The 17016-nt window shown below is 36.1% G+C and overlaps 1 protein-coding gene across 1 annotated transcript in view; it reads left to right on the top strand.

Annotated features, from left to right (window-relative positions):
• The window catches only part of LOC140160409 (sucrase-isomaltase, intestinal-like), a 55647-nt gene extending 38977 nt beyond the window's left edge, over nucleotides 1-16670 (top strand). The window contains exons 30-45 of the mRNA XM_072183644.1: nucleotides 17-110; nucleotides 544-656; nucleotides 1092-1217; nucleotides 1661-1792; nucleotides 4440-4550; nucleotides 4868-4984; nucleotides 6092-6176; nucleotides 6362-6479; nucleotides 8985-9121; nucleotides 10126-10160; nucleotides 10359-10475; nucleotides 10857-11008; nucleotides 11610-11694; nucleotides 12702-12758; nucleotides 14314-14438; nucleotides 16526-16670. Coding sequence (XP_072039745.1) covers nucleotides 17-110; nucleotides 544-656; nucleotides 1092-1217; nucleotides 1661-1792; nucleotides 4440-4550; nucleotides 4868-4984; nucleotides 6092-6176; nucleotides 6362-6479; nucleotides 8985-9121; nucleotides 10126-10160; nucleotides 10359-10475; nucleotides 10857-11008; nucleotides 11610-11694; nucleotides 12702-12758; nucleotides 14314-14438; nucleotides 16526-16670 — 1749 coding nt within the window. The remainder of the gene's footprint in view (nucleotides 1-16; nucleotides 111-543; nucleotides 657-1091; nucleotides 1218-1660; nucleotides 1793-4439; nucleotides 4551-4867; nucleotides 4985-6091; nucleotides 6177-6361; nucleotides 6480-8984; nucleotides 9122-10125; nucleotides 10161-10358; nucleotides 10476-10856; nucleotides 11009-11609; nucleotides 11695-12701; nucleotides 12759-14313; nucleotides 14439-16525) is intronic.
• Nucleotides 16671-17016: the final 346 nt, after the last annotated feature.

The following is a 17016-nucleotide window of genomic DNA, read 5'->3' as shown; positions in this document are numbered from 1 at the left end:
TCTTCCAATCTTCTAGGATGCTAATCTATATGGTGTGCATCCATTCTGGTGGGTCATCGAAGACGGCATCAATACACACGGTGTTTTTGTTCTCAACGCTAATGCACAAGGTTTGTGTTATAAATAATCTCATCTCTGGTGTATTTGTTATTGTCTTTTTAATTGCTATTTTGTCATTGCATTTTATGCAAATGATATAAAATTCTTCAGTGGACTTCGCTGAACAGTGAATCATGATATACATCAAGAACATTTAGAAATCAGAACTTTCAAATTAACAACAACAAGAAAGCTGTTGGCAAAGTAACATTATTTAACACAATGAAATTGATTAATTTTGATTTATTGTATGCATTTATATTCACTCCCAAGATTATTGTTAAACCCTAATTTTCTTAAAAGACTCAGATATTGTTAACTTAATCAAACAGTGTATTATTGTTGCGCATTCCTGTGAATTTGGTCTTGAGTCATTAAAGCTCGTAACATCTACATCGTGTGCAAGTTTTAAAGAAGTGACAATAATAATCTTGTTACTAACAGACGTGACAATGTCACCAGCTCCGTACATTACCTATCGTACTATTGGTGGTATCCTGGATATCTACATCTTTATGGGACCCACACCCGAGATGCTGGTTTCTCAATATACACAGGTGACTTAGTTATAATAAAAATGTGCATTACTGTTGATATAATTTACTAAAATGAAACTGAGAGTAACAAAGTGAATGACTATTTGATGAAAAAGTAACTCACGGAAAATGATAAAGATACCAAACGCCAATCAATATGTAAGAAGAAGGGTTCTAGCAACATTGTTGCTCAAAGTAAGAAGTTGGGAGTACGGTTAGTGTTAGGAATGTGTATGCCGTATTCAGTAGTCATGGTGTTGGTCCAATTATTGACTAAAGATCTCTTAAATAAACCAATTCGGTGATACCCCGGATATTGCACGTCTTTCCCCCTAGGCATGTTCATTATATTTTTTTAGAAATAGAGACAATTATTATTTTGAAAATTCAGAAACATGTCGGTATAAAGTTCACGATGTTTGCATCTACTCATATTTATCAATTTCACCTTGACAGGTCGTCGGCCGTACTTTTATGCCACCATACTGGTCCTTGGGGTTTCAACTATGCAGATATGGATACAATAGTTTGGCCACAATGCAAGCAACTGTTGACCGTAATAGGGCAGCTGGCATTCCCTATGTAAGTATGTAGTTTGGTATCAATAAAACAATAGAAATGAAGCTAAAATTAAATGTCCAACTCCAAAATCATTAAAAGGTATAGCCATTTGTTAAAAAGCCATCATAATAACTTTAAAGATTGTTTTTTTTATTATAAATCAATAGAATAGCGGTAAAATGATGGTAGAACTCACCAACTGACGTTTCATTCGTCTAGACCAGTCAGATTTTTTCAGAGTTGTGAAGCTCTACATACACTCCGACTGGTCTAGACGGATGAAATGTCAGTTGGTGAGTTTTACCATCCTTTCACAACTATTGTATTGGTTTTGTAAAACATTTTTAATAGCTAAACAATAAAAAAAAAAAAACCTGACGAATCTCTACTAGTCTTTCTTAATAAATAAAGTCATCACATGATATGGTTTATAGTACTGTTCTAATTTTCTTACTTCTATACAGGACATTCAATACGGTGATATTGACTACATGGATGAAGAAAGAGATTTTACTTACAATCAAGTTGACTTTGCTGGATTACCTGCTTATGTAGACACCCTTCATGGTTATGGAATGCATGTTATTATTATTTTGGTAAGGCATGGCCATTTCTTAAAAAAATCTTCATGTGTCAGTATTAAGGAAACGGTTGTTCATTAATGGTGCATTGTGTAAGCTTAGAATTTATTTAATATATCCTTCTAACATCACAGTCCTTTTCATTTTTATATACTGCCTCTGCTCCACGCTGCCTCTCGTTTCTATTCAGTCCTGTCATAAATTGATACCCATTACTCCTCTACTCTCCCTATCTCCAATTGATACAATTGATCGCATTATCTTTGTAACAGATTCGGCATAGTAGGAATGGTTTTGAGTTGGTTTCCGTTTTACCTGTACTGTGCGGGAGTTCTCAGGTGGTAAACATCGGCACTGAAGTATCAGCCACGCATGATTTACCTTACCTTACGGTGTACCACAAGAATACGTTTGCGCATCACCACCCTTCACCATGTACTCCCTTGAGTAATGTTATCTCCAAGCACGGTATCAAGCATGCCATGTATTGCCAACGATACTCAAGTCTACGCATTGTTCTAGCCAGAAGGTCACTTTCTTTGCTATTTATTTCTCGCTTGGAAAACTGCATAAGACATCAAAGTCTTGGGCAATTATCAACAAGTTTCACTTACAGATGATAAACGGAAGTTCTTTAGCTTTCGTCAAGCTTTCGTCTCTTAGGATCTGAGTTTCGCTGATCGAACCAACGACTGAAGCGCGGAATCTCGTTGTTGTGTTCGATAATCGATGTCACATTACAGATGACGACACACATCAATAATATCTGCCGTCCGTGCTGGTGTGGCATTCAGCTACAAAATAAGATTATACCTGGACAAGCAGTCTGCAGAAATGTGTTCATTACCTTGTGGATTGACAATGAATATATTATTCTCGTTGGAGACCACGGCGTCAATGTCAAAAGACTTACGTAAACGTATTTATAACGCCGCCATGAAACTCGAGAGGCAATAAAGCATCTCACCGATTATACAACAGCTACATTGGCTATCCATACCTCATAGTGTTATACACAAGACGCTCTTATCAAATTATCCACGGACTTGCTTCAACATATTTCCAGGACCTCATAATTTTGCCACCATTCGGGTCGAATTCGTCGTGTTTTCCTGTCGGACTTGGTCGGAGTTGCGAGAAATCTTGTTTCGCTTGGGGTCTGATCCGTATTAATAGTATTTTAAAGGTTTTTAGCGTTTTGTTTGTAGTCATTATGTTGTACCAATTTGAAATTAAAATATTGTTTGTTTGTACGACGCAATGAGGTTGTTTTACGTTTATCATTATTTTAAGTAAAACAACGAGGCGAAGCCGAGTTGTTTTACGCCCAAAATAATGATGTCGCCCGTGTTATATGAGACGATAGATGCACGACAGCGGCTAAAAACAATACCTTTTTTACAAGGAACTACCTAGGGCTTAAAATCGATCAGTCCCGTTGTTGCTATGCTCCTCCGATTGGTTCAAATAGCGAGTACGCGTATCGCGTTGATGCACACGCGCTGACCCGTGTGATATCGTGTCATATCACACGGGTAAGAACCAATAAGATTGCAGGAAAGTTCTGAAGAGCCAGAAGGTCACTTTCTTTGCTATTTATTTCTCGCTTGGAAAACTGCATAAGACATCAAAGTCTTGGGCAATTATCAACAAGTTTCACTTACAGATGATAAACGGAAGTTCTTTAGCTTTCGTCAAGCTTTCGTCTCTTAGGATCTGAGTTTCGCTGATCGAACCAACGACTGAAGCGCGGAATCTCGTTGTTGTGTTCGATAATCGATGTCACATTACAGATGACGACACACATCAATAATATCTGCCGTCCGTGCTGGTGTGGCATTCAGCTACAAAATAAGATTATACCTGGACAAGCAGTCTGCAGAAATGTGTTCATTACCTTGTGGATTGACAATGAATATATTATTCTCGTTGGAGACCACGGCGTCAATGTCAAAAGACTTACGTAAACGTATTTATAACGCCGCCATGAAACTCGAGAGGCAATAAAGCATCTCACCGATTATACAACAGCTACATTGGCTATCCATACCTCATAGTGTTATACACAAGACGCTCTTATCAAATTATCCACGGACTTGCTTCAACATATTTCCAGGACCTCATAATTTTGCCACCATTCGGGTCGAATTCGTCGTGTTTTCCTGTCGGACTTGGTCGGAGTTGCGAGAAATCTTGTTTCGCTTGGGGTCTGATCCGTATTAATAGTATTTTTAAAGGTTTTTAGCGTTTTGTTTGTAGTCATTATGTTGTACCAATTTGAAATTAAAATATTGTTTGTTTGTACGACGCAATGAGGTTGTTTTACGTTTATCATTATTTTAAGTAAAACAACGAGGCGAAGCCGAGTTGTTTTACGCCAAAAATAATGATGTCGCCCGTGTTATATGAGACGATAGATGCACGACAGCGGCTAAAAACAATACCTTTTTTACAAGGAACTACCTAGGGCTTAAAATCGATCAGTCCCGGTGTTGCTAGGCGACTCCGATTGGTTCAAATAGCGAGTACGCGTATCGCGTCTGTGTACACGCGCTGACCCGTGTGATATCGTGTCATATCACACGGGTAAGAACCAATAAGATTGCAGGAAAGTTCTGAAGTGTTTAAGAATTATTATTATTCCTATTATTACTTTTCCCAGGATCCGTGTATTGCCATAATACGTGATGGATCTTACGAGGCCTTTGACACTGGTGAAGCAATGAATATATGGGTTAAGAACAGCGATTGCATTACATCTGCAGAAGGAAAGGTACTTGATTAACAATGATTTCAATTATAGGTGACTACAGTACTTATAAGCACGGATTACGGACTGACATATGAGGTAACAGCATATAAAGTAACAGCGTATGACCAGTTCACCGTTCAATAGATCATTGCTCTGTGTCTGATTTTTTAATTACATATTGATTCAGCAATTCAGTTTGAAAATCTGTATTTTTGATCATCTGTTGTAAGGTTGTTATTAAAAACCATAGAAGAGGTTAGCTCTCTTGTTCGAGTTAATGAGACATGTGTTTGGCGGATATATTGCTCCTATATAACTAACGGATGTGTCATTTCTAGGTATGGCCACCTGAGAACACTTACTTTCCAGACTATTCGAAACCAATTACACAAACTTGGTGGACGGATGAATGCGTCAAATTCCATGACATCATTGACTATGATGGACTATGGATTGTAAGTAGAGAGTAGAGAGTGTCGACTAACAGATGAGTACGGTCCTCAAGGCTCTGACACATAGCATTATTAATTGAACACATGAATTTAAAAACCACCCAAGTCCATGAGAAGTGATTTTGAGAAAACTAAAAACTGTATATCATTTTAATTCCTTCAGCTAGATTTATCTGGTCAATAGGGCAAGTTTTACTTGCAAATGAGTGGGTAAAACTGGATTAGGTATGACGATTAGCATTTCAGGGACTTTGTTGGGCTTCATTTTAAATGCACAAAGACTACAATGTTGGAATGAGATTACCATTATTAAGATAATACAAAATAAATCACACAGGTATGTATGTTGATAAGCACACTGCCATGTAATATAAACCACACACTTTCCTTGATTAAACCCTTGTTTTTTCAAAACACACTCTCAAGTAATGAATGTGTTGCAATTTGACTTGTTCGTTTATACATACTGGATTTCAATCAACGTGTTACACAAGTCTGAAGTCCTGTACTTGGGTGGTTTATTCATACATGCTGGATTTCACATGCTCAATACTAGACACACGTAGATGGTGAATTTGAGCTGTTCTTTCATACATATGACAGGATTATGTATAAGCAACAATTTCCCATGCCTAACTCAATTTGGCCAAAGTATGGACTTGGGTGGGTTTTGTATACAGGTATTCAATTAGAAGTATGCGCGTTCCTTTATATTTTTCAATCTTGAAATGCTTAAAAAACACACGTTGGACGCAACTATGGTAACAATGACTGCTTGGATATGGTGTGAGATATCTCTGACTTATAAATGTAATATCAGCATTAAGGTGGGTTTTTGCATCATGATGACGTTACATTCTACGACGAACATGAGTAGAGTTCACAAAACGCAACGGACCAGTAACTGAACCTTGGGGAAGACCCTAAATCCAGATAAAGTGGTTTCGTATGCTCCAGATATAAATGTTTGACAATCTCAAGATAAGAACTTATAGCAATAATAGGCAGGACCAGCAGCACCAAAATATTAATAAGCCTTTTCGGTATAATCACATGGACCGCGTTAGAACACATAACATGTTTAAACCCATATTGCTTGTTCATTTCTAGGACATGAATGAGCCAGCTAACTTTGTCACTGGGAGCATAACTGGATGTAATACCAACAAATATAATAATCCTCCATATAAACCACGTAAGCTGTAAATCATTGTTTTATTTCTTTTATTAATCAATGTAATTTAAGTTAATTAAAAATATAGTACATCGCCAAATGCTCGAGTGTGCGTATTACCGTTTTATATGATGACGTAGTTTCGGTTTCGATTGCAAAGGATTTCGGGAATTTCAGCAATGATCTATTATTTTGGTTTGTAACAGGTGTGCTTGGTGACATTCTCGCTGATAAGACTATGTGTCCTGATGCATGTCATTACTTAGGTCGTCACTATGACATGCACAATCTATTTGGCTACACACAAGCCATTCAAACACAACCGTAAGTATTGGATAGCATGGCCTGCAATATGAATATTTTTACAAAATATTAACTTATTCTTTTCTTTCTTGCAAGTTGCAAGTAATAGCTGATACATGCGGTGCTCATAGATAATGTAGTAAACAATGGTACAGGCTGATTCAAAAAGAAGTAAACTCATGTTTGAGGGGCTGTAACTGGAGATCTGTAAGGAATCTGCTAAAACTGAAAATACCACTCGAAAGAGCAAATTCTACACGTCTAAATAAATAAAGAAATTGTTGCAATTGCTCATAGCAAACTCAAGTTATACTCATTTGAATACAACCACCCATTTTTGTAGCTGCACACGGTTTCACTTCCCAAGTAGGGGCCTACCTATTATATTGATTGGTAAGGCGCGATATTCAAATACAAATAAAGTTCTGTGGCAGGTGTGGTTTCGATTAATAATTCCTACATGTTAAAGGGCTCTTTTCATTTTGAATTTTACCTCATTGCACTACATTATAATAAAACGGGCCAAATGACAACATGGCACCACAATTTACCGCATGGGAGCGCACCTTTCTGTCGACGAAGTATCATGAAACTAAGAGTCCCACTGAAGTTCAGCGTCTTTTTCGTCTCCAATTTCCTGCAGCTAACCGGGTTTCATGTAAGGGAGCAGTATATATAAGAATGTAAACAAGCTCAATGTGCATGGGACACTAAGGAACAGACAGCCGGAAGCTTCAGGCAGACCACGAACTGCTAGATCACAAGTGAACATTGCTAGAGTTAGACATGCGTTACAGCAAGACCAAAGATCAGCCCAATCCTTTAGCCAACATTCACCAATCAAGCTTCTGCCGGATCGTTCCTAAGACTTGAATTGGTATCCCTACAAACTTTAGTACCGTCATGGACTTTGTTGAATATTAATTAAAAGCAAAAATTGTCTTTTCAACAATAAATCCTGTTAGCACTTTGCTGATTCGTAGAATTCGAAATGGATGAAAATCAATCAGCCGTGTGCAGCTACAAAAATGGGTGGTTGTATTCAAATGAGTATAACTTTAGTTTGCTGTGAGCAATTGCAACAATTTGTTTTTTATTTAGACGTGTAGAATTTGCTCTTTCCAGTGGTATTTTCAGTATTAGCAGATTCCTTACAGATCTCGAGTTACAGCCCCTCAAACATGAGTTTACTTCTTTTTGAATCAGCCTGTACCATTGTTTACTACAATATCTATGAGCACCGCATGTACCAGTGGTATTTTTATTGGTAGATTCCTTGTAGATCTCGAGTTACAGCCCCTCAAACATGAGTTTACTTCTTTTTGACTCAGCCTGTACACCGATTGGTATAACTACATTATGTGCATAGGTACGTGTAAAACATACTGCAGTTACTGTCCGTTTACCTATACACAATACACAGTGCTCTTTCCCATTGACGCGTGACCTCTACAAATAGCCCTACGTTAAAAGTATGGGGATATGACTAGTTAACGTCGCTGTGTGAAAAATAACCGGCCAATATTAAAAGTACTCTTCTAAAGTTCTAGAAAATATAGTTTTTTAACATGTCCTAAATTTTAGCTAATTTAGATGTTTGGAAATATTCGTACTTTGGTGTTTTAGTTAATGTTATAGGTAATAGTACATTGCCTAGTTAACGTCGCTGTGTGAAAAATAACCGGCCAATATTAAAAGTACTCTTCTAAAATTCTAGACAATATAGTTTTGTAACATGTCCTAAATTTTTAGCTAATTTAGGTGTTTGGAGAGGGTCGTACTTTTGTGTTTTAGGAAGGACATGTAAACGACAGATAACACAAAAAAAATATGAAGAAATTATTTCCAAACCGTGTTAAGTCAACAATCATTATGTTGCTCATTTTCAAGAATGCTGGTTTACAAAAAGCACGCCATTGTCTCATTTCGTGAACAAAGCCACACATACCATTGTTTCCTTTCGTTTCCTTTATAATCGGTTACCCAACTGAAGCTATGAATACCAGCTTTATTGCGATATCGCACATGAAAACAGACACTTGTGCACAACCAGAGAAGATCCGATTTAATCAGTTGAGCTGTTTCAATGAGTGTTATCTTGGTTTAATAGCTTTTAATGGGGTTAAGTCCTGCAAAGGTCGAGATCCGGATGAATTCTACTGTAGACATGACTGCATCATGATACATCATGAAACAACATTAATCGAAGGTAATTACTTGGGGTGGGTGGGGTATGTGTGGGTAGGGGTGGTGTTTGTTAGTGGGTGGATGTTGTATGTGTGTCACCTATCCTCTACATTAGTGTTTCGTTTTAGGGTTGCATGGTACGCCAAAAACTGGTAAAACTACATTGATCGGGTTTTTGTGGTGTCGATGAAAAAACATCTAGTAACACTAGCCAAAAGCAAGTAAGTAATTGTGGGGTGTGTGTGATGGTGGGTGTACGTAAGGTTTGATGGTTCTGTTGGGGTATATACGTGTGTCCTTGTTAACCCTGGAATATTATTCTTTACCGTATATTTTCAGTGCTGCCCGTGCTGCCACTCCAGGCAAGCGCAGCGTGGTAATTAGCCGGTCAACATTCCCCGGACTTGGTCAGTACTCCGGACATTGGTTAGGAGATAACTGGAGTCAGTGGAGTAATTTACATTATTCCATTATTGGTAAACAAAAGTTTCCTCGCAAACTGTACTTAAAATAAACTTTTTTAATTGCATTACTTATCCATTTATGTGTCCTTGCTTTATTACATTGCCCTGTAACATGAACATGAAAGTGTAGATGTCATATAAATTAATTTGATCATCTTTTTAGGGATCTTTTTCACTTTTGTTATGTTCTACTTTATTCACTCAGGGATGATACACTGTTAGCATGGAGAGTAAAAGTTTATACAATGTTTACTTTATGAACCTAGCAAGAGTTTTGAATAAAAAAATACATAGCTTGTGCAAAATTCTCGTTATTCGAAATAAATTGCGGCATATATCGACTAAGCGATATAGGCATGAAAGAGCCACTTCCGTCGACACCGTATGTTGGTCCCCGTGCGATCGCTGTAGTACATGTGATGGCAATGGTACATCTTGGTTTCACCGGCTTCCCCAGTGATTCCAAGGAAAATGCTTGCAATCTTTATCAGCCTAGTCATTGATTAAAAGATAATATACATTTAAAATAGATTCGAATCTTGCCTAAAGCAATGATCAGATTACCAATTCCAATTGTTACGGCAACAAATAGAATCTATTAGCTTCGCTTGAACGCAATTTTTTAAAGTTTATTTGTATGAGAATAACACTCGGCCGCCTCACACGTATTGACCATGGTTGAAAATGAAATAAAAATCGAAGAAATATCTGACAATTCCAAACAGTTTACCTACGTTTACGTGCAATGTGCGTAGCAACACGGCCACTTCCGAGTTTGGATGTCGAAAAATACCATGGATGCATTGCGATTTTCGGCCGATTTCGCTTAGTCGATAGGTGGCGCAACGAATCATGGATACTGAGAATTGTACATAGCATTTTGTGAACATTGAAAATGTAGTGTAAAAATTGTACAACAGCTGCTAGATTCATAAGGTTAACAGGTATTTATATATTTTTAATAACCAATTTAACAGTGCATGTCATGATATACTTTGGTTTTTCTGGTATTTCAGGTTCACTTGAGTTTAACATGTTTGGCATTCCATATGTAAGTATTTTATTTTCCTTGCTAATTATTCAGCTTATTATCTAATCCAGATCAAGAAAAAATTTGCACTCATTCTCATTACAAAGATTTGTTTAATTCTCACTTGCTGTCTACCGATGATGAAGATTATGTCACTCCAAACTTTAAAAAGTAGAAAATTACACAATGATATGATTTCATTATTTTGTATCGTTCCAGATTGGAGCAGATATCTGTGGTTACATAGGCGAAGCAGAAGAATCTATGTGTCAGAGATGGATGCAACTTGGTTCCTTCTATACGTTCTCTCGAAATCATAATGGACTTGGATATAGAGTACACTCTACTTTTGTTTTGATTGTTTTAACTTCGTTATCTAAAGCCCGTCTCTCACTTAATGACCCTATATTTTGTAAAATGCTCTCACCTAATGCCACAAATTAGCCTCTCATCCCATGACTCCATATTTAAATAGTTCTATTTAAATGTCCTATACTATGAAAGTGTAATTAAGTGTCAACCATACACCTAATTGAAGTGCCCAAGTTCCCAAATTGAATTTGTTAACTTAATCAAACAGTATATTATCAACATATCAAATTGTTAAATTGCTCTAAAAAGAATGCTATAAAACGCAGGGTACTTCATTTTATCATTTACCTTTATTCGCCATCTTCCTTTCATGTGTTAGAAGCGTTTTTTCTTTCATATTTTCAGGAGCAAGACCCAGCAGTGTGGGCTGGCGGTGAGGTTGCCCGTGTCAGTCGCGAGACCTTGCTCATACGCTACACATTACTCCCTTATCTGTATACATTGTTTCATCATTCTCATATCAATGGATACACCGTTATGAGACCTGTCTTCCACGAGTAAGTACATAAACATGATAAACTATAAAAGAAGAACTTGCCGTCTTGGATGTTGGACATTCTTGCGTCCGGATGCTGAATAAGACCCTATAAACAAGCGGCGTGGTCAATGGGCAACTTTTCCCTGCGGTACAAATTTTCCCCTCCTCTTTCTCCCACTGTGGGATGCTAGCTACCGGAATTTTTTAGATTTTAGCTCCCTCCCTTATAAGTCACTTTGCCCCTGCCCCTTTGGCTCCCCTACAAAACAATCCTGATGTAGTTCTAATGAAGACTAAGAAATGGTGAAAATATTGACAAAATAGCAAATCTGATACCATTTGTGGTAATGGGATAGTACTGATGAAATCCGTACACCCCCCGTTGACGACTTCTTCTTAATATGGCATACAAGTGATGTAGAATTCAAATGGAGTCACCTATTCAGGTAACCACATTTGAAACTCACTCTCCCTGTGTAGAAGACGTCATGTGTTCCATAAGAGTGTATGGATTTCATCAGGCATAGCCCAATGGAGTTAACTTTACTTTCTTAAATGCGTCAAAACAATATATATATATATATATCAGACAATAGTTTTTGACTGGACTTGTTACTTAGATTTATCGATGACGCCTACACACATGGTATCGACAGGCAGTTCCTGTGGGGTTCAGCATTTCTTATTACACCAGTCTTGGATCAGGTAAGAAAACAAATTACGACAACGTTACAGCATTAATGCATTTCTTCACTTTATCACTGTCAAAGTTGCAATTACAACATATCAATTTGCAACCGCTCTTTTAGCAAAGTCATAGTTCATTGAATTTACAACCGTATGACAAAACAGGCGAAAATAGTAACTTTTTGCACAAGATTTGCAATTTAAAGAGAATTGGCAATAGTTCATTCTAGTGACTCTAGTGTATGGACAATATAAGTGTGCTTTTTCATTTAATTACATAAAATTGGACAAATATTGTAAGGAACACTTGAGGTTTTGACCTTTAAAACCTACATTTTGGTCAAAAAATGTGTTTGGATAGGTATCAACAGATTTACCACATTTGCCTTGCGTTATCTGTTGACATTGAATTGCGTTATCTGTTGACATTGAATTGCGTTATCTGTTGACATTGAATTGCGTTATCTGTTGACATTGAATTGCGTTATCTGTTGACCTAGTGACTAAAAGTGTCTTTAGGGGAAAGTGTTAGCTTTCGTTTGATATTTAAAAAAAATCTGATTGGATGAAGGGAACACTTGAGGTTTCGACAAAAACCAATCAAAGAGGCCCATTTTTCGGCTAGAAGCTCCACAGCTCTCACATTGCTATGCACTCAACCGTGTAGTGTAATCAAAGACTGTGGTGGAGACATTCACTGCTTGTTGTTCTTTGCTTGGAAGCTCTTGGAGGAAAATGTGTGCTCAGGTGTATCGAGGTGGAAACTGCGCATGATGGTTCATAAGAGAATCATTTTTGTATAGAAACCTTTCCATATGTAACGACTTAAAAGTCTTGGTCAAAATCACTCTGTAAGCAATCACCACCACATATTTTCAAATGGTTCTTTAACATTCTGATCTGATTCTGTATCCATTTGTTATTTATGCTTGAGTAATTGACATCCAAATGATCATTTTCTTCGCCTCGAGTTGGGGAGCTATTATACCAACCAGTAAAAACTGAACATTTCTATTTTCATTTAGGGTGCGACTGATGTTGATGCTTATTTTCCAGATGCCAGATGGTACGACTACTACACCGTGAGTAGTGACATATTATCCTTATTTAGTTTATTAAAGGAATGAGCGTTTTGTGGGACATGAGAGCACATCAGACATAACGAATTGCATTCTGAATACGAGGAATGTCTTTCTGATATCAAATAATTTTCATTTTTTGAAATTCACGATATAATACAAATTTTATGACAAGTTATTAAAATTTGATATTTTTCACATTTTTGATATAATACAGTCCTCGAAGTAAATTGTATAAATCTAATGATATATTCTTAAAGTGTATGTAGCTGGGAGGAAAAGCCGACGATCAATTGAAAATTTTGACCTTTCATGTTAAAGATATGGATTTTTTCCCAAAAAGAATTTTTTTTTTTGGTGTTTTGGGAAAAAATCCATATCTTCAATACGAAAGGTCAAAATGTTCAATTGATCGTCGGCTTTTCATCCCACCTACATACACTTTAAGTATAAATCGTCAGATTTATCAAGTTTACTTCGAGTAATTAATATCAAAAATATCAATTTTTAATCATTTGCTATAAAATGTGTATTACATTGCGAATTTCATAAAATCAAAATTATTTGATATCAGAAGGACATTCTTCGTATTCAGAATGCAATTCGATATGTCTGATGTGCTCTAATGTCCCACAATAAATACTGTCCAAACGTTCATACCCCACCCCTTAACATAGACCTAATTCTGTAAAATTAACAATTATGCCCACTCAAAGGCTTCAGTGAATAGGAATAACAATGTGAAGTTCGTAAAACAAAATGCAATCAATATATTAGAATGCAAATTATAACTACTCAATTTTACTCCGTTGTCGCAACTTTGATTGGCCATATTCATTCAATATTCTTGCTTACTTAGCAGGTACAGACTCCACCAAACTTTGTCTTTGATTCCTGTTCAAATAGTTATTTTGCTACAAACGACTCATTTTGCCCCGGCCATTTTGCTCGATTGCATTACATTATAGTTTTGACCAATGATTAATGATGATCTTTGTCCACAGTCAAGTAATAAAGTCAAAAATAAAGACACGACTATCTAAAAACCAAAGGAATATTCAAATTTAAAAATTGCTGTTTGCTCCATTGCATGCCCTATTGATTTGTACACAAAGCGTTCTCAAACAAGAGAACTAGCGCCGTGCTTCCATAGATTAGCACTTTAACACTAACGTCGTACTTTCATTGATCAGAACGCAAAAGTGCAACTTTTGATTTCGCTTTTCCTTAGAGTTTAGTTCACCGTTTCTTTAATTCTCAACCAATTTCAACAAATAAATAAATCAGAGCTAAAGAATGCAGGTATTAGCTGCTTGTTTTAATTAGGACATATTGGTCTTTGTTTAGGATATGCAGGAATGAACACAACTGGTACTTCTTTGGCTTACTGTATATGATTGTTTTATGCGTTTGCTCTTATTTGTGATTATAATTTCTTAACGTCTAGACCATTTAATTGCGCGTCTTTGGCATTTACAATAAGCCACGCCAATTTGAAAATATATTGCTTTCAAAACTGATGTTGTTCTTCAAATTTCTTAAAATCATCACTATCCAGGGTGCCGAGGTTGGCTTACGTAAGAAAACAGTGAATTTGGATGCTCCTATGGATTACATACCACTTCATGTCCGGGGAGGTTATATATTACCCACACAGGAGCCGGATATAACTACAACTGCAAGGTAACAAGGTTACGATTTTTGCAGAATGCCAAATAAAAGTTTACTATAAACGGTTCCTATCTATCTAACACGTGTACCGCTTTAGGTGATTCACCGAGCGCGATTAGAAAAATGGGTAAAAACGGCATTTCACTGAAAAAAAAGTCGATTTGTAATCTTAAAAGTTGAAACTCATTTTCAGTACAGAGTATATGCCTGTTTTCTGCTGGTTAAAATGCCACTGATTAAATATATTACCGTGTTGTTATTGGTGGAAACGATCCAAGGCTAAAACCCCGTTTACCCATGAAAACTTCAGAATGCACGACAAAACACACTGGTAAGATAAATTAACAAAATCTGAATTTTGAAATGAATAGTATGATTGGAAGATGTTCTTTGCATACAATCAATGAATTACAATGTTTACTTATCCAGCAGTCTTTGTAATTGGTAATTAAGTTGCAATCAATGTTCTGGACGACTGATGTATATCCTGATTCACACTTGTACATCGAAGACAGCTGGCCTAATATATAACCGTTGTGTACAGAATCCTTGCATAGATGACAATTTTCAAAAAGCGCTTTCACCATTCACTCAATTTCTTGGGAAAGATGTGACCCTTTGGCGTACTCCAAATCTCCTTCGTTCTGGTCGAAATAGTAGCTCCCCAGCAAACACAAAAACGTTTTAAAAACGTTTTAAGTAAGTTATATTTTGGCTTTTGCTTTAGGTAAAAACGTTTTATTAACATTAAAATGTCGGGTTATATAAAGGTGATGAAAACGTTTTAAAACGTTTTGTATCAAAACACACTACAACAATATTTTTTAAATGTTTTCAAAATTTTATTGTAAACTATTTTGCAAACATTTTTTGCCAAATATTTTGTCAACACTTAAATAACATTATGTTAAAATATTTGCACGCAGCAAACACAGACATGTTCTTAATTTTTTTTCAAAACGTTTTAATAACATTTAAATGTCGGGTTGTATTAAGGTCATGAAAACGTTTTTAAAACGTTATAGCAAATACTTTGGGCAAACATTTTTCGCAAAATATTTTTTCAACCCCAAAATAACATCCTATTTAGAATGTTTTGTATCAAGTTTTCAAAAATGTTTTTGGAATGTTATTAAAACGTTTCTATACCTTTTATATAACCCGACATTTAAACGTTTTCTGTAAAACATTTTGTGTTTGCTAAGCAGTAGATTATCAAAAAATGTTTTTAATGTTATGAAAACGTTTTATACCCTTAATATACCCTTTATATAACCCGACATTTAAACGTTTTTGACAACCTTTTTTAATCTTTTGCGAATGATGTCGAAAACGTTTTGTGTTTGCTGGGTCTTTGTCTATGCAAAATTTGACTGGTATACAAGTGTTCTTATTTAAGAACAAATATATAGAGCTGTAGTCATATATAGCTGACACTTATAACACTCTAACACTCATAAATCTGCCCCAAAATCATGTTATATACTAACAACAACCGGAAACTCCACATTTTATTACTAGCTCATACTTTCACGGCCACATTGAGCATCAGGGTTTGTTTCATATAATGCAAATGATGCAGTGCAAAAATCATGCTGCCTGATCCATAAATAGGTTTGACTGACTTGGTTATTGTGGATCAAGTTGATTACATGAGAGGGGTTCCCATCTTTCATTTAATAGCTTTAAATAGCGCCCTCAATTTTCACACAAGGTTAAATGATTTCGCATCATATTCCCGGCTGTCTCTGTGGTACGTTTCGTCTCTAGTGATATGAATTCAGCCAAACTGAGTGTAAAGACTGCAAAAGTAGCCCCTGATTGTTTGCAAAGGTGCTTCATATTTCCTATATAATCATAGTTATTAAAATAAGACAAAGGTGTGAAATTAGGAGTATACGCATTTTGAATTAGGACTTGTGTCTGAAAGCAGGCAAAATAAGGGTTTGGTCCTTTTTCCATTGATTTGAATATGGAGTTTTAACTTTTTTCCCAGTGAGGAGATAATATTTCAATGGTGCTGTATTAATCTAGAATCGGGAGTAGTAACCTATAATCAACATACAATAACATAATACCAAAATATTTGCCTGTTTCAGTCGCAACAAACCAATGGGATTGATTGTTGCAATGGATGATTTGAAATCGGCACTTGGCGACCTCTTTTGGGATGATGGTGACTCTATTGGTCAGTATTTCAGTATTTCCTTAATCACGACGTCCTTTCCTTTATTTAAAAAATGAGCTTAGAGCTTCCATTAGCGGTTTACTCATGTTAATGACACAACCAAATGACAGGTTGGACATGTTGCTAGGAGGAATATGTAATCTAAATGAGGCATAGGTGACGTAAGCCACGGTAATTTGTTGGCATGTAGAACTCTATATTAATTTTTAAGCAAAGTTGAATATTAATGGCGCTATTTATTTTAAATCTTTTACCGGTAGACACTTGTATAATGACATTAAAAAATCTGAATATTGAGTAACAAATAGCAAAACAATTTTTATCATGAAATGAAAGACATTACTCATGATATTGGGATAAACTTAAATTAAAATATATATAAATAGCGCCCTCAATTTTCAC

The sequence above is a fragment of the Amphiura filiformis genome, chromosome 9, assembly GCF_039555335.1.
Source record: "Amphiura filiformis chromosome 9, Afil_fr2py, whole genome shotgun sequence".
NCBI lineage: Eukaryota > Metazoa > Echinodermata > Ophiuroidea > Amphilepidida > Amphiuridae > Amphiura > Amphiura filiformis.
This window is presented reverse-complemented; position numbering and strand designations above follow the sequence as displayed.